The sequence below is a fragment of the Neopsephotus bourkii genome, unplaced genomic scaffold, assembly GCF_033783945.1.
Source record: "Neopsephotus bourkii isolate Nb327-2 ecotype Australia unplaced genomic scaffold, CSIRO-AGI_Nbou_v1 NB_1376, whole genome shotgun sequence".
Taxonomy (NCBI): Eukaryota; Metazoa; Chordata; class Aves; order Psittaciformes; family Psittacidae; genus Neopsephotus; species Neopsephotus bourkii.
Window position 1 is genome coordinate 1,656,019 of NW_026901855.1, and position 18,100 is coordinate 1,674,118.

At 35.1% G+C, this 18,100-nt stretch overlaps 1 protein-coding gene across 4 annotated transcripts in view; it reads left to right on the forward strand.

Annotated features, from left to right (window-relative positions):
* The window catches only part of MIA2 (MIA SH3 domain ER export factor 2), a 38,938-nt gene that overhangs the window by 10,500 nt on the left and 10,338 nt on the right, over positions 1-18,100 (forward strand). For 3 of the 4 annotated variants that reach the window (XM_061367347.1, XM_061367350.1, XM_061367349.1), the window contains 18 exons: positions 91-222; positions 2,709-2,730; positions 2,897-2,985; positions 3,370-3,441; positions 4,162-4,272; positions 4,575-4,646; positions 5,087-5,191; positions 8,809-8,931; positions 9,497-9,620; positions 10,443-10,489; positions 10,691-10,781; positions 11,945-12,083; positions 14,033-14,134; positions 15,063-15,123; positions 15,458-15,493; positions 16,426-16,493; positions 17,209-17,291; positions 17,589-17,720. In XM_061367347.1, coding sequence (XP_061223331.1) covers positions 91-222; positions 2,709-2,730; positions 2,897-2,985; positions 3,370-3,441; positions 4,162-4,272; positions 4,575-4,646; positions 5,087-5,191; positions 8,809-8,931; positions 9,497-9,620; positions 10,443-10,489; positions 10,691-10,781; positions 11,945-12,083; positions 14,033-14,134; positions 15,063-15,123; positions 15,458-15,493; positions 16,426-16,493; positions 17,209-17,291; positions 17,589-17,720 — 1,609 coding nt within the window. The remainder of the gene's footprint in view (positions 1-90; positions 223-2,708; positions 2,731-2,896; positions 2,986-3,369; positions 3,442-4,161; positions 4,273-4,574; positions 4,647-5,086; positions 5,192-8,808; positions 8,932-9,496; positions 9,621-10,442; positions 10,490-10,690; positions 10,782-11,944; positions 12,084-14,032; positions 14,135-15,062; positions 15,124-15,457; positions 15,494-16,425; positions 16,494-17,208; positions 17,292-17,588; positions 17,721-18,100) is intronic. The other variant, XM_061367348.1, reaches the window with a different exon arrangement.

The window sequence follows — 18,100 nt, forward strand, 5'->3', positions numbered from 1 at the left end:
GATGTAAACTAAGCCAACGTATAATGTCTATTTCTGTTGAAGGTATTAACCTCTTTTCCTTTAGTTGAAACTTTTCACTTTGTTTTTCAGGCTGTAGCTTCACTACCAGAAGATATGAGACCTGGTCCTGATCTGTATGGTTTCCCATACGAAATAGTGATTTGTGCTGGCATTGCTGGAGCCTTTACAGTTCTTTTGTTCCTGTATAGAAGTTACCAGTCGGTAAGTGTCATGGTTTAACTCCAGCTGTCAGTTAAGCCTGGTGCAGCTGCCTTCTCACTTACTCCCCCTGCATTGGAATGGGGGAGAGTCTTGGAGGAGTCAAAGTGAGAAAACTGTGGGTTGATATAAAGGCAGTTAATGGGTAAAGCAAAAGGTGTGAGTGCAAGCAAAGCAAATAATTTATTCACCACTTCCCCTTGTCAGGCAGGTGTTCAGCATCCTCAGAAAAGCAGGGCTTCATTATGTGTAACAGATACTTAGGAAGATAAACACCATTATTCCGAATGTTTCCCCCTTCCTCCTTCTTCTCCCAGCTTTATATGCTTAGCATGATTTTATATGGTATTGGGATATCCCTCTGGTCAGTTGGGGTCAGCATTCCCTGCTGCATCCCCCCCCAACCTCTGCACCCTTAGCCTACTTGCTGGTGAGAGCAGAAAAGGCTCTCTGTGTAAGCACAGCTCAGCAGTAATGGACACTTCCCTATATTAGCAACACCATTTTCAGCACAAATTGAGAAGAGCCCCATAGTATCTCCTATAAAGAAAATTGACTCTATCCCAGCCAAAACCAGCACTATTAAAATCATATGCAGATATGTAGAGTGCATTAACGATTTGAATTTAATGGCTTGAATTGAAATTGTTATTCTTTTCAAAATATACAGTGTTTCAGAGTTTTAAATCTGTTGTGATTGAATTTAGAAACCCTCTGAAAGAGAAATGAGAAGTAGCTTGTTTTGTCAAGACAGTAAGCATTTGGATATGTACTGAGTGACTGGTATCGTTAGAGTAAATGTAATGAAACTTGTAATAAGGCTTCTTTTTTTCTTCCATTTTTAATTTTCACACCAGACTTTCAAAGTCAGCCTTTAAGTTATTTCTCTGGATATAAAGGTCTTCCCTACGGTGTATGTGTATTGATATCTCTGATTACCTTGACTGTGACCAGCTCAGATCTTTCAAGCTAATTGTAAGCAAAAGCAATCCAGATGGATTCCCACCAAGGGGGTAATTTTAAAACTCTTTCGACAGTGACCTTGTTTCCGTTTACTGGAATACTGATCCAGTCTCACTGTGCTGTTTGTGAGCACTAAGCTGATGCCTTTGAGAAATGCAGTACTGAAACCTTTTAACACACAGATTATATTTTTGAGGTAAGGGTTTTCTATTCTGAGTAAATAAGGATCTGAGTAATAACAGCGGCCTACCACATTCTCCCTACTAAAGAAATGGGGCCAGTGTTCATAATTCAGTATTCTGAATGTGATTTTGGTGCAAAATGTAACGATGCTCATGTTTGAAGATGGGTTACATAGTAGTTCCGTTTTTCAGACATGAGCAATTGCATTTTTAGGGTTCTAACATTACCTTAAATCTGGAAAAATACCATCTAACTCTGCAGCAGCGATTCAGATGGTCTGGAAGGCGATCTGTATTTGTATAAGTAAATGTATTTATAATTTGGGTGATTCCTTTTTTCTAGCAGCATCCCTGTAGGTAGTATGAAAGAGGCATTGCAGGTGAAATCAGTCAAGCAGCAGCTCTAGTGTTGTTTTCCTCCTGAACATGTCACTAAAGTGTTAGATGTTATGGAAGTTACTGATAGCTTAGAAAAGACTTAAAACTGTACTGACTGCTCTTTGAATAATTGTTACTTACTCAAAAATAACAAGGTTTGGTTTTGTGGGGATGATAGGCTAAGGTGTACGTAAAACTTTCTCGCCCTTTTTCTGTTACTTAGACTCCTTGGCCATCCCATGTCTTTAAATAAGGAGGAAACAGGAAATCTGAGGGACCCATTGTATGTTAGGCATGTGATCCAGGCCCAGCCTTGAGAAGAATGCTGTGTTACAACTTCACAAAGTTTTTGTAGGTTCAGCCAAGTTCTGCATCTCTTGTCCAGGCCATTTGGGACGGATTTTGTCCCACAGTTTGTTAGATTTTGATTCTAGGTCACTAAACCCTATGTGGCAGCTGCAGATTTGGCACTTCCCACCAAGTTGCATCTGGGCAGGATGCCCATCAAGTAGTACCATGACTCCAGTTCTAACTGTTAAGTATTATAACATATGAGGTTTTTTTTCCTCGTAGGAAATTAAGTCTGAGCTAGCAAGTGGAGCTTCCCCTTCCCTCCCCTTTTCTACTCTTTTGGCTATGTGTGTGCACTACCATTTTGTGTTGACAGTCATGGTTATATGATGACTATACAGAGGTGTATTATAAAAGTGATCCAAGTGACAACTAACCTCCTTTACCCTCTTCTGTCTAACTATAATGGGAGAAGGACAGGGCAAACATAGCTGTGGAGGGGGCAAGAGCAGAGAGTGCATTTGCCCATTTTAACAGCAGCCTGTACTTATCTCTTTTTTTTAAAAAGTTCCAAGGTTAAACTGATCATGAAACCATGGCTTAAAAGATTACTTTTCAGAGACAATGGAAGAGTAATTGATCAAACATTTTCAGTATTTATTCTTTTTGTTTCAGGTTAGAAGTCGACTTTATGTAGGTAAGCTTATTTTTCATACTGTTGTTTGGGAGGTTTTTTGTGTATGAGTTTTTGTTTTTTTTGGTTTTTTTTTCCTCCTTTGAATTACTTGAGTGTTGCAACACTTAACTGTTTGCGGATTTGTTTTGGTTTACTTTGGTGAGTTTTTTTGTTGTTTTTTTTCTAGGAAGGGAAAAACAGCTTGCCAATAAAATTGCTGAACTAGTTGAAGACAAAAGCAAAATTCTTGAAAAACTCAGCCTTTGCAAAAAAGAGGTAATGGTCCTCATTTATTGCTTTCAGATGTGTCACAGAAATGGGCTCATTTATCAAGTATTTTAAGTATTAAACTTATGTAAAAGTAAGATGTTTAAAGGCTTTCAAAGTGATTCTTCAAATGCTTTTTCCTGTCAGTGCCTTAATTAGAAAGTTCTGCCTTTAACTCTTAATACAATATATTTCACTGGAATCAACTTCAAAATGGCTTTGTTTTATGGCACTGGGATTATCTAATCGGACTAAGGCTTTCCTGAATTACAGCAAGGTGCATTTGTGAATATCTAGGTGGTTGCTATGTTTTAGACTGGGGCATCATAAATTAATATTGTTATTTCAGCCAATTCTGTACATCCATTCTGACATAAAATATTTCCTTTTCAGTTTGAAGATTTAGAATTGTCTCTGAAGGATGGTAACGTTATGAAAGAATCAACAGACCCGTCTTTTTTTGAGGTAAAAAGATAAATAGAAATTGTAGTTTCCACAGCTTAAGGCAGTATTTCAGGAAAACGCTGCCCATACCAAAAAAGCCACCCCAAAACACAAAAGAAAAACAAATAAGCCAAAAAAGCCAAAAGCACAAAACCCCTTAATTGTTTTGAAAGCATTGTTATTTTAGTCTTGGATTACTGAAAATGACATAAGTAAGACATTTAAGTTAAGAAGTTGTTTTAGCAATTGCATTAAAATGATTGATACTGGAGCAAATGGCACATGAGACAATATTTATTTTTTTAAAAAGTAAATTGTTTCTAAGAGAGAGTAGTGCATGAAATATTTTTTTCTCAAATCTGGTTGAATTAATTTATATTTTATAGGCTACTGGAGCACAGTTGTAAACAGAAAATACCACTACGTTGTTTATATCATCCAAACTGAGAGTATATTTGTAAAAGAGTTCAAAAAAAGTGAATCAGATACCTAGTAGGCTCTGTGAAATTTATGTAATTGAAAAGCAAATAGATTTATTTCATTCTGCACCTCAGATCCTATAAAGCTGATTGTTACAGGGTTTGTTAACATGCAAGAGTCTCTAGAATACTTTGAGATTTACCGTTGATGTAGTTAAATTTGTTAAATATACTTTGCCATCATATTTAAAACATACTTGTCATGTTCATATGTAATTAATGTCAAATATTTTATGTTAACTGTCAAAACAACTGGATTTAGGAAATGCATGAAAAACTGAACAAGTCGAACTTGGAACTCAATCAAGAAATAGAGAATTTAGAAAAAGAACTGGAAGAAGAAAAATCAAAGCAATCAGAAAATGATAACTTGGTAAGAATAAATGGAATCCTGTTTGTGTTACTATTTATTAAAAAAATATCCCACAATAAAAGTCTCAGTGGAGAAAACAAATCTTCTAAACGAATCTCTTCCCATTTTGTGTCCCTTCATAGTCCTTGTGGCATATCAGAAAAATGACACCCATAAAGGAAAATACTCAAAAGATTAGATCTGTGTTTACTGATTTGGCAGTAGAACCTTCTCAGTTTGAAAATTAAAATAACTTTATTAATTGCCTAGACCTTTTCAGTCAAATCTGTGGAAGAAGCTATATGACAACTAATAATTTTCAGGTGGCTGAAAGTCAGGAGAGAGTGGAGTCTTTAGAGAATGAAGTAAAATCTCTCCAGTCACAGATTGATGAGGTATGTACAGTCTTCATAGTTTCTGTTTTCCAGTCTTTACCATATCTGTTTTCCATGTAGTTAACTGGTGGGGGTTTTTTGGTGGTCTGTTGGTGGATTGCTTGAGTTGGTTTTTTTTTTCTATTCAGGCTGCAGAAATAATGTGCTGTATAAACCAAGACTTTATAAGGCTTAATACTTCTGTGTGACTTGATTTAGCAACTTTGAATTTCATATAATGGTCGGCAGTTACTGGGAAGCACGGTTACCTTGTCTTTGCTTTCTTACTCTATAGTGATACATAGTGTTGCAAAACTAGAATCAGCAAAAATTGTTGAAATTGTAGTGAAAATCTGAGAACATGTTTATAGTACAGCTAGAGGACCTAAGAGTAAGTCAAATAATACCCCATTTATATATTCACCTATAATGTTTAAATAACACACCTTATTTCACTTTAGGCCAAGTCCACCCTAAAAGTATATCAGATTAATACAGAGAGACTCAAGACATCTGTTCAAGATGCAGAAGATGAAAACTGCCATCTCCAGGAAAGTGAAAAGCAGGTAGGTTCTTCCTAGGTGTCCTTAGAAATACTGTATTTTCTTATGATACTATAAATACAATGACTCCAAGGAGCTCATCCTCAGGTGTGTTTGTTAATACCCCTTGTGTGTTCTGGTAAATGAAATGACGAAGAGGACGTGGTTTTACATTGATTTTATGTTGGAATAACTTTGTCTGAAATAGTCGTGTTTTTAAAGAAAATTAATGATTAGAGTCTGTGGGGAAGCACACATAGATTTCAGTGAGAAGGAGAGCATATGGTAATGTAAGACTGATAAGAGTTTTGCTGAGACATGGAGGAAAGCAGAAAGATTTGAGCCAGGTCCACAGCTAGGATCCTCTAGAGAGGCAGAGAGAAAATGTTTATACTTGATCTAGAAAACAAAAACTAAGAAATTGCAGAGTATGCAAGAGGCAGGTAAAAAATTTAATGTCACTATGCATTAATTAATGGAAAGACAGATAAGTAGTACAAAGGAACAGAAAGGTCTGTTATTTCCCAAATTTTAGCTCTTAATTTTCTTCAGTGCTGTAGCCAGATCCCAAAGCTGGTTATTTAAAATGTTCAGTATAAGCAGTACTTGTCCCGTGCATTAACAGGTCTTACAATTTATTTTTTTTTTCTGACAAAACAATATTCTGTCTGGACATTAAATATTCCATGGAATGTTCTTGGTTTTTTGAGGGTTTTGGTTGGCTTGCTTTGGTTTATTTGGGGATTTTCTGTTGTGTTTGTTTGTTTGATGGATATGTGCTTGTTTTCCTGATCTCCTTTTTGTCTGAATGCTAATGTGACGGATATCCTTGAGAGGGAGAGTGGAAGGAAAAGAGTAGAAATACAGGCCTGTTGTGTTTTAGCGGTCATAAAAAGCTGGGGAGTGCTTTGGTCCTCTCTGTCAAAACGTTGTACTTATCAGACTTACTGATTCAGGAGGGGGAAAAATGGTTACTGGAAATAAAAAATTTTCTGCAGGAGTATTTCAGCTTTGCAGAGCTGTGTTAGCTGTAAAACTTCCTAACTTTTTCTGATTTTAGAAGGAATACATGTGTGTATCTGAAAAAAAAGGGAACAGTTTTACTAGATGTTGTGAGTGGAAAACCACTAGATTTGGGTGTTATCACTGTGAGATGAAGTTGCATGAGAATTATATTTTCTTTCAGGAGTCTTTTCCACTTAATCTGTGCAACGTTTTTGTTAGTTTCTGTGAGGAGGAAGGGGTTGGTCTTGTTTTTTTTATTCCAGATGTCACTGTATACTTATGTAAAGCATTTCGAGAAGCAGTACACAGTTTTAATAGAGAGGGAATTTGTGTGTGTGTGTGTTTTTTGTTTGGTAATGTATTGGGTTCCCCAAGAAAGAAGAGATTTATTTTTGTGCATGTGAAAAGATTCTTCATCTTTTATTAAAAAATAGTACTTGGAGTAAGACAATTACTCTACAGTTTATAGATACTCAGGTGGGTTAGGGATGGCAGCATGGAAATCAGTAAACCCAACTCCTGGGATGTAATTACGAGGTTCCTAGATAAAAAAAGTAAGATTTTTTGCACTCTTTCCAAGTAAAATAGCCTGGGCATAGTTGCTTAATCACATTATTTAGGAAAAATAGCTACACTTTGCTGTTAACTGAGCTTTGTTGCATTTGTTTAGTAACGTGAGAACATTTGTGTATGTTGTATTTTGCTATGCTTTTTAGCAGATAAATAACCTGATAAGAGTTGATGAAACCTGATAAGGGAAGAAGAGGGAGTATTTGCTTTGCTTATTTGTATTTGCTTTTATGAGGTTGCTCTAAGCATGTGAAAGTCAGTTTGCTATATTAGAATACCTGTATCCTTTTTTTATTTTTCTTTCTTACTTCTTTTTTAAAGATGGAATTTCACTTGTGCTCAAAAGGTAACAAAGGTGTTACTTGTTCACAGAAACTAGAGTACTTTCTTCCTCTGTCCATTTACACTAATGGGTCATAATCTTCTGGTACATCGTAGCTTAAACATTTTGACAGATGTGCTGTCTCAGATTTATGATGTGTCAGAGAGAGGATTGGGCCTTTTAGTTTGAACAAGGGAACTGTTAATGAACTCCATACTTTCTGTGCTTTGTTTTTTGCAGGAACGTCAGAAATATATATTGCTTTAGCTTATTGCAAATCCTTGCTATTTCTCTGTATTAAAATTCTTACAGGTACATAAAGTCACGGGTATTTATTTTTTCTTTGGCTTCATGATGAACGAATCTCTTAAAGTTTAGCTTCCCTGTGAGGATGACAGTTAATGAGAAAAGTAGTTGCCTGTGTACGTCTTCTAAGCAGTATTAGTGTAGAGAATATTTTTGATTTATCTGTAATAACGTAGTTTGCATGAGGCTGCAAATTCATATATGGCTTTGACTGCATGAAAAGGTGCAGTTGTCTGCCAAGTGGGGTTCACCCAATTCTAGTGACATGTTTTTTGGTTTATGCCTTCTAGTTTAATAAGTAGTGTTCAGGCTTGCTTGTCTATTTGCATGGCAGTTCCCCTGTTTAACTACCATTTTCTGGTTTTATTTTTAGTATAACTGGCTGTTCTTGTTGCTCAACCTAGTTATTCCTTTCTGTGCATTCACTGCTTTCAAACTAGTTGCCTGTTGAGCAATTTTAAGCAATACTAAGGCAAAATTTTTTGTGCTGCCCCATGTTTTTGTACTGCATGTTTTGTTTTAACAGAAATTTGAGTCAGTTCAATTTTGTTCTCACAATATGAAGGCATGGTTCAATTAGATAATATGTGGCAGTAGTTATTTTTAATGATGTGGTGCTTAAGTGTGCTAATCCTTTTGTTGCTGTAAAGTATTTTTGTGAATGAGAATTTTTTATGGAATGTCTAAAATATAACCTTGGAATTTACTTTTTTTCGTTAACCACAGTTAATTACAAAGATACATACTAGCAGGTGTTGAATACGTGCAGTTGCTGTGACTTTCTGTAACAGGGAACCTTTTTTAAAATAAAATTTAAAAAATCTAAGAGGTATATACAAGACTAGAAGAAATCACAGAATTGTTTGGGTTGGAAGGGACCTTAAAGATCACCTAGTTCCAAACCCCTGCCATAGTACAGTTTTACAATTCATATGAATTTAAATAGCTTTCTAAAAAGCTTCCTGGTTTTCCTGACCTTTCCAGTCTTTACTAGGTCAAAAAGACCCAGGTAGAATTTCACAAGTGTGTGTGCATATTGGAGAATGAGTGTTCTCTCCATCCATTGCCCAGTGTTTGTAGCTGTTACACAAATTGTCTCTATTTTATATCTGTTGCTTTTGTCACATCAGGGTTTTTAAACTGAGTGGAATATTAACTGAACTGTTCTTACAAGTGTTTAAAAATATCCTAACAACTAATTACAGGGGAGAGCTGTTGCACATAAAGCAACTGGACAATAACATTAAAGTCTTACTTTTCAACTCTCAAGGTTTAATTCTCTTCTGTCTTGTAGTCTTATCTCTGTTAATTCTTACTGACGCGTGAGAGGTTAAAATTCTGCTTATGTACAGATAATATAGATAACACGCTCAGGTTCTCATCCTTGATTCTTGGTTGGGATAGACAGTCAGTGCTAATCTGCTGTTTTTCTTTCTAGCTTTTACAAGAAGCTGAAGGATGGAGTGAACGATTTAGTGAATTAAATGAACAAACTAAGATGCTTGAGTCTTCTAAAGCAGATATAGAAGAAGTACTGAAAAATAAAGAGAGTCAAGTCAAGGTAAATTATGACAGCTAGCATTAAACTAAATTATTCAGACTGATGCTAATAATGGAGTTCCAAGAAAGCCTAATAAAGTCTCCTTGTCTAAGTATGCATTAAGCTGTTCTGGGGTTTTGTTTGCTGTCTCCATCCTCTAATGTCTTGTTTGCTGCTAAACAGAAAAGGTTGCTTAGCAGCACAATGCAGCAGTCGGATAGCTTTGGAAGTACATTAAATAAAGAAAAAACTTTCAGTTCTGATTGACTATTTGCATTTTTATTTTATTTTTGTTTTATTTGGAGCTGGGAGTTGGGGGTATATTCTTACATGTGTGTGCGTACATCATGTACCTGCTAAATACATGTGTGCTTTGCTATCTGAAAAGTTCACGAGGACACACCTGTTGACCTGCAGGTGTATGTTGCAATAGAAGAAGTCATATCAGGCATCTGGGGGGCTCACTTAATCTACAGAGAGAAATAAATAAAGGACAGAACTCCTAAAAAAGTAATTGTAATGGTAACTACATTTTCGTTGCTGGTATTTATGTTACTCTTTGTGTTTTGTGGGGGCTTTTTCTTAGTCACTAACACAATACTTACTGAAGATGAAAGACTGGAGTTCAGCAATAAGAGAAGATGATGATGCTGAAGATAATCACTGGGACACAGATATAAAGAGTGAAACAGAGAATGGAGAGCCTTTAGGTATGGTTTGTATAGCTTCTCATCTTTAATTTAATAGATGTTCTAGAAATACAGAACTAACAAACTTCCAGGAAAGTTGAAGGATTAGCTTTGTAGAAGTCAGATTTTTCGAAACTCAGGTGTTACTCGTTTCAGACAGTTAAGTGACAGTTGGACACCTTCAGAATAACAGCCTATGCTACTATTTAGTAGTGTTTGGATATAGCTAAAGCATATATATTACCATACAGCAATGTAAAGATTCAGTACTCAGTCTCTTGCAGAATGACTTTAGCCTATATTAGTATTAAGCAGAGATTCTCAGACATTTGTAGATGGAAATCTAGCTTTCATTTCTTCTTGAAGTTCTCTCAGCAATAGCACTGAAGGTCCTTAGAGCCTAATTTCTGCTTCCTTGGCCTTATGCAGGTGTTACTTGTTGCAGGCAGTATGATAGCCCTAGAATCAGATGAGCATAGATGTGGGTCCCCTCAAAACAGCAGCACAGAAAAGCCTTTCTCTCACCTTTTTCTTGCTGCAGCTTCTTTTTATGCTGGTGCTGATTATTTCACAAGGCACATCACAGTAAAACTTACAGTGTGTATTCAACGTCTCACTTTTAGTCTGAGCATTCCAAGTTTGATTGATTGGCAATTGATTGGCAAACAAAGCACTAAAATACAGGCATAGCATATCCAAACACACACACTGCTTTTTGTTTTCTTTTTCCTCCCAATCTGCTATGCCTCTCATGATATCTTGAAGATTGCTTTATTATAAAAGCAAGCTCTGTCACAAACCTTTTAGTACTTTTTATGTGATTTATTCTATTCTGTCAATCAGATGATCAGCAAAAACGAACTGTGAAGAAATTGATCTATGCTGCAAAGGTATGTGATTTTTTAAGAAACTTGGGGGAACTAGAGGGAACATACGCAATTTTTTGGGTAAGTTTAATTGCATATAGATCTCAGTAGCACAGAGTTCAGCATCTTTTAATGTTTAATTAGATATTTTTTCATGCAAAGTTTCTGGTAATCTGAAAGTGCTTATTTTTTGATCGTTTTTTTTTTATTTTATTTTGATTGCAGTTAAATGCTTGTTTAAAGACCCTGGAAACAGAAAGAGATCAAATGTATTCAAAACTGTCTGATGAAAATAAAGCTAAAGGAGAACTTGCAGGTAATTAAACGTTGTTTTGCCTTTAAATTTAATAAGGTGCTGCTTTTGTAAAGTGGTGTTACAGACCAGAAGTGTTACTTCCAGGAAAAACTGAATTAAGCTTACATTAATAGCTGTACTTGATTTTTAAAATGCCTGTTTGAGTTTAAGTTGCTTAGCTATTTTAAGTATTTGATTTTAAAGGTAAAGCAGTTGAAGTTGCTAAAGCACTTCGTAAATTTTTTTGTACTCTGCTGGAATATTCTATAACATGATAGTTATAAGTCTTAAACGGACAAAGTTGTTAATAAGTATATAATACCTTCATTGCAAAATTTCTGGACATAATGGAGTTTTAATCTAAATTTTAAAACCATCTATTAAAAATGGTAGCTTAATTGTTATTAGTTTGTAATGAATGCAAGCTCAGTACTTCTTAAAATCCCAAACGCTGCATTTAGAGAATTGTACCTGAAAGCATCTGTCTCTCTTTTTTCTTTTGTTGTGTAGAACATACTGAATTAAATCTTATGAAATGAAAACACTGCCACTCTGATTCAAATTAAAGCCTGTCATTAGCTATTACTTTTATAGATAACAACCAGCAGTGTAGCTGTCACATTTGAATGTACTATGGTTTGGTTTCTGGGTGATGAAATGCTCTGTACAACTGTATTTTTCAGCTTTTGATAATCCTTTGAACTGAGTCTTTGTGTTAGTGTGTTTCCCAAATTGATTGTAACTCTGTCCTATAAAGGCATTCAAACTTACTTTAAGCATTCTGTGTTTCTTGAAGAGAGGCATAGAAATAGTAAATAGGAAAAGAAACAAGACAGATTCCAATTTGGAAAGATAAGGTAGTTAGGGCAGTAGCCCTTCAGTTACTCAGTAAGACCTGTAGGTAAATCTGCAAAAAGTGTATGATGGTACTGGTTTTACTTCTGTAGCAGAGTAATCGCAATAAGAGCCCTAAATGGAAATCTATATTGTTTTCAATGAAGCTATGTGATTTGGAGCAAAGGCTAGATGTAAGCTCAGATATGCACGAATATAGTATTGCTTATATTATTAAACCAACATGGGATCAAAGAGTTTTGCAGAATCCTAATGTACTAAAATATTGCAAATATTTTGATTTTATAAATTATGCATTATCCTAATACGATTCTTTCTAAATTTGACAGAACGTATAGAACATCTTCAGAATCAACAAGCTTCCTTGCAGTCTGAAAATGAACATTATGAAAGTGAAGTTCAAAAGCTTCAGCAGAAACTTAAAGTAATGACTGAGCTTTATCAAGAAAATGAAATGAAATTACACAGGTGCCAGTTCCTCTTTTTATTTTCAATGTTTACTGTTTGATTTTAATGTAACTCTTTTCACTTGGGTTGCTGAAAATTACTGAAAATTTGAGTACTGCTTTCCAGAGTTTTCTGGATTGTGAAGATCCTATGAAGTTGTACATGAAGTTACACGAAATTTCAGCTTCATTTACATTTGTGATCACAGTAATATTATAGAATTTGTTTCCATGAAAGTAGTGGTATATTATTTTGGGACTTTTCCACAGTAAGTACAGTACAGAAACAAAGATAAAACAAGGAGTAACAAATTTTTAATCTATGAAATAAGGTGGGTAAAGTTTGATTATTAAGGTGGGAAAGGTTGATTAATTTTATTAAATTATTGAAAATAATAAATTTTATTTAAACTATTACTTTTTATTAAATTATGTAGTAAGACTATCAAAGTTGCTGAAAGAATGATAAACACTAGCTGTTTTAACTATGAGATATATTTTATATAGTAAAGAGAGCTAGTAATGTCAGCAGAGGTGGGATGCTCTTATAAAATTAAGCTTAGAATTAAAACATAAACAAGCTGTTTCAGTAAGCAACATAGAACCCCTGTGAATCACGCTTTCCTCACCAAGGAGGATAGAATATGAGGGCTGTACTATCTGCCTCACAGTCAGGATGATCATAGGAAATATGACAGATTTAAATGAGAAGTATGTTAAGGTCTAGAAATAAAGTTGGGATAGGACATGTAATAACCTTCAGAAGTGTGTGTGTGTGTTTGTGTATGGGGAAGGGAGGGAGAAGCATACACCATTTTAGGATGCAGTGGTAGAACTACAGTTTTACTAGCCAGAAATTATTTCTTCAAGGAGCAGACATAATCATGAAGGCAGCAAAAGAAGCAGCACAAGTCCTGATCCTGTACTGAGCAGTATGCAGGACCTCTTTAAGTATTATTTTCAATAATCTGTTCTGAAATACCTATGTTTGTATAGATATTTAACATCTTTGTAGATGGAGCAAAACCTACAAATCCACTACATTAACATTTGATTTTTTTAAATGCAGGGGGGAGTGGGAAGGAACCTATTAAAAAGAAGCGATGATGGACAGTCAGAAAGGAAAAATGTTAGCAGACTGTGTGGATGATATTTAAAAATACCACACTGAAGCTCAGCAAATGTATGCTGCTTATTGAAAATTTTAGAAAAGCCAAAATGAGACAGCAGAATAAAAGGGGCTATTAGTATTAACAAGGCATCTTTTAAAAACAAGGGAAATAGAAAAGTGGGAAATAAAGATTGAGTAGAAGTTTATATCATATTCAAAAGATCCATTGTTTAGATAGTTTGATTATGAAGGACTGCTGTTTACAGGAAAATGACCAGCTTACCTGTTCAGGGCTGTATGCAAGCAGTAGCATCCACGTGTGTTCTGCAGAATTGCATTGTGCATATTCTGTGGTTTGGAATGTGGGGTTTCTCTTCTGTAGTGTCCAATAAGGCATTAAAAGGAGAGACCTGTAAAGAATATATGTATTTTTTTAATAACTATTTTGTAATAGCTGATAACAACCTTTTTTCTTGTCTAAAAGGGTTTTTACATTAAAATTTGAAAGAAGTACCAGAACAAATCACTGAAAGTTAGTGCAGTTTGGGTTTTATTTTGGTTTGATTTGATTTGTATCTGCTTCCCTCCTGCCCCCATATAGAAATATTCTTTGGTAATATGCATTGTCTTCCAGAATCCTTTTAGGAACAGTGGTAATCTAATTGTGTAACATAGACCAGCTAATGAACTGAATAAACTGATAGGAATACAAACTACTGCTATTTATGCCACTTCATATGCTGCCTATAAAACTCTTTATCTGGATACATATCATGTATTCATCATACATTCTTGACAGACCAATGACAAAATTGTTGACTTGAAACATAGTTAACCATAGTTTTTGATTTTTCTTAAAGAAAGCTGACAGTAGAAGAGAGAGAACGCCTACAGAAGGAAGAAAAGCTTTCTAAAGTAGATGAAAAAATAAATCATGCTGCTGAAGAACTGAACAGCTACAGGTAATTACAGATTTCAGTTACTGTAATCACTTGTTCCAAAGTGAACAAAAGGCAATAGAGAATTAATAAAAACACCAGCATAAGTGAATGTATTTTCTTCCAGTTTCTTGTGCTCTGTGTGTGTGTGTTACGTGCTGGTTTGTGTGTAATAATAGATACTAAGGAAGCTTTTGCTTTGCTAAAAAATTAGGGTATTTAAGACCATTAGCAACTTTTTTTTTTCCATTAGAATGCTAATTGTATTGACATGTTAGCTTTAATGGAATGGTAGAAGTGGATCTTTAGTTCCTTTTACTGAACAGAGATAAAAATATGAAGTTAGAAGAATACTGTGAGGTAAATACAATGTTCAGTTTTCCTAACATGTATGTTTTATAGTTACAGTATTCTTTTTCTGTATGTCTGAGCTTTTAAAACAGTACTGTTGTTTAGAAATTCTTTGGTAAACTGTGGAAATATTTTTTGTAGTTTGGTTTGGGGTTTTGTTTTTTATTTACTGCTTGGCTCTGTTTTGTGTTACACCAGCTGTTTACCTCTAATTTGTTTCTGTTGTTTCTGGAACTATGGCATCATTCTTCTATCTGCAATGCGTATTCCCCACCTTCCTTCAATGTTTATGCAGTATTGACTCTAACTGAAAGATACTGATTAACAATGCTTCCTGAAATGTTGATTAGATTTAATTCTGTCTCTAGAATGTAAAATTCTTAAGGACATTCTTCAGTGTTCATACAGGAAGACGGAATTCGCCCTTAGTGATTTACTTAGAATTTTCATGTATCCCATAGGCCTATGTGACAATACTGTGTTTTGGATAAAAAGAACCCCAAACTTAATTATACATTATGTTTACCATTGTGTTTACTGTATTTAAAATTACTTTCCTCCACATTTTATTACAGTGTTATAAACCTTAATTTTGTTACAGAGAGCGAGCAAAAGATCTTGAAGAAGAGCTAGAAAGAACCATTCGTTCTTACCAGAATCAGGTATGCGCTGTGTGTTACTTGCCATCTAAGCCAAGTAGATGGGATCTTCCTGCAACTGAAATACCGCTTTCAGTGAGGTTGTGATACTGTTTGGCGTGATTTTGTTGAGTGGTTTTTTGCCATTCACTCCCCCCCCAGCACTGTCTTCTGGTTCTGACTGCCACAATTTCACAGCAGAGATCACCAGATAACTTTATTAAAAAGTTGAATTTGACATTTAGATGTCTCGTTATAAATTATCCACACACATTAAATTGATGAATAAGAGCATATACTCAGTCTGAAGTTCTCTTGTTTTACATGGATAATGTTCTAATGAATCTCTCTTTCACAGATTACTTCACATGAGAAAAAAGCTCATGATAATTGGGTATGTTCCAGCTACTGACTTTTCTAAACTTTGTGTGTCTTCCACGATTTGAATAGCTTCTTTATCACTTTTTTGTTTCTTGTTAAAAACAGATAATCAGAATTAACTCTAGCCTGTCACCAACACAAAAGCATGTTAAAAATACTTCTATCATATAAAACAGTTGGAATAATTAAGCCAGCTCCCTATGAGCACAGTACACTGATGTTACAGTATTATTTGCTGTAGCCATAAATCTGCTGAAATAACGTGTTACCATTTAACAAGTGTGTGACATTTTTCTAATAATAAAAATTTTTGGCCTTGTTTCAATGCCATTTTGGTATTTTCCCTGGATGTACTTCACTCGTTTTATCTACTAATACAAAACATTGTGTCCTTTGAGAACAGTGTGTTCCATTGACAACTTCCTAAGAATGTTGTTGCAAAATCCATTTTTACCTGTTCTTCTAAACAGGAAACCTCAAAATATCTCCTGACTAGTACATTCTGCAGTTTCACAGAGTGGTCTGTATAAGATAGAATCCTGTTAAAAGCTGTGGTACTTCATGGTCACAATTTTACAGTGTTTACTATCCGATTTTAAAATAAAACTTTATTTTATAAAATCTGAGACTTTAAATCTTGTAAATATTCTGTAGATGCTTCAAGCAGCTGTAGCCAAATAATTTTATTTCTGCAGTTTTAAAAACATGCAGGAAAGCCATGTCATTCCTCGAAAATTTGAGTAATAGAGCTGCTACTGTTATTTGGTGACAGATCTGAGGCTCTGTTTCACATGCTTTATACGCAAGTCGTATCTTGTGAAAATAGAGTCCACGCACTTCAGATAGGAAAAAAAAAAGTCTTGGACCTAGGTCCTGTCACATATATGAAGCATTTAATTACTAAATAGCAATATCTAAGCGTCTGACTTTTGTCCCTTCCCAAAGCTTGCAGCCCGAGCAGCTGAAAGACACCTCAGTGATATAAAAAAAGAAAATGCACATAACAGACAAAAGTAAGTGCGCTCCTGATCTAACTGTGAACAAATACAATTTGGCACGTATGTTCTGGATCCATGCAGTTTGGGGTTTTCTAGACCTATGTTAATCAGTAGTGGCCTAAACAGTGCAGAGGGAGTGTAGTATTCCACTGGAGTTCTGAAAGGGGGTCATTTGAGCATTCCTGTAATGATAACGTAAGAAAGCAAGAACTTAAGAACTATGAAAAAGATTGAAATATTTCAGGAATGAAGCAGAATGTAGTACTGGGACTCAAGGACTTTCGGAGTGGGTTGGTTTGTTTGTTTTAAATAAGTATGTTTCCACCACATGTTGTGGTTACCTAGTGATTTTACAGCTTATGTATCTGAGAAGTTAATACGGGGCTAACCAGTCAGTTGGTGGTCGTTGGGAGGAACCTTTAGGTGTGAAGTTAACCAATACTTGGAATGCAGTTTAGAGTACTCATGACAGTAATATCATGCTAGGAAATGTGATATCTAACATGCCACTTTGACTTCTGAATTACAGTTTAAATACAGCAGCATAGAGAAATACTTTCAGGAATTCTTAAGTTTAGAGTTCTGTGACATCCTTGTCTGTCTTCATTTTATTTAGGAAATATGTTGCTTCATTAACACTTTAAATAGAAAACACAGCGGTAAACAGTGCAGGCCAATAAAACTTTTGCACTTCTTGGTTATTTACTACTTCTTTGTTGTTTATTTGCAGATTAACTGAAGCAGAATTTAAACTTGATCTTTTAGAAAAAGATCCTTATGCTCTTGATGTTCCAGCTAGACCATTTGGCAGAGGTAGAGTATTGAATTGTAATTGTTTGAGAACTGTCTTGGCCATGTGTATGTACAAGTAACAGTCATTTAAAAAGAATTGTTGGGTAATAAGTGGCTCTAGGTCATGTTGAGTATTTTGTTGAAACTAAGAGCGTTTGTAGTGTTGATGAGAGTAGACTGGGAACGTGATACACGTGTGTAGAGCACGATTTTCATTTCACCTTTACAATTTAGTTTTCAACTTCACCTGAGAAGTTAATTATACAATTTGTTAAACTAAATACCGTGAACTTGAGTATTTTGTTTTAACTGTTCCAGAGCATTCCCCATATGGACCCTCACCAATGGGCCGGCCTTCATCTGAAACAAGAGCTTTTCTTTCTCCTCCAACTTTATTGGAGGGTCCTTTAAGGCTTTCACCTATGCTTCCAGGTGGAGGAGGAGGAAGAGGTACAATTCTTAAACTTGAAAATCTGTCTATTCTGGATTTCTCTCTCCTCTACCATAAATCTGTCACACCTTTTCCTCTTGCTGGTGACAAAAAGTATTAAAACATCTAATTCAGTATAAACAGTTGATTGGACAAATTCTCCCTGTTTTTCAACTTGCTTCTAAAGCTTTCTAATGAAACAGTACAATGGAAAATACAGTTGTTACTAGTATTAGGTTAGTTAGTGGATTCACTTTAGAAGCATAGATTGAGGAAAGTGAAAAGCCAAACATAATCAGTCTTGGTTTATTTCTTGGACAGATGGGGTTCTGCTGAAATAGACTTGTGATTTTAATGTAAACAAGATTATCTTTCTGAAGAAAGAGTACTGCCTCTCCTA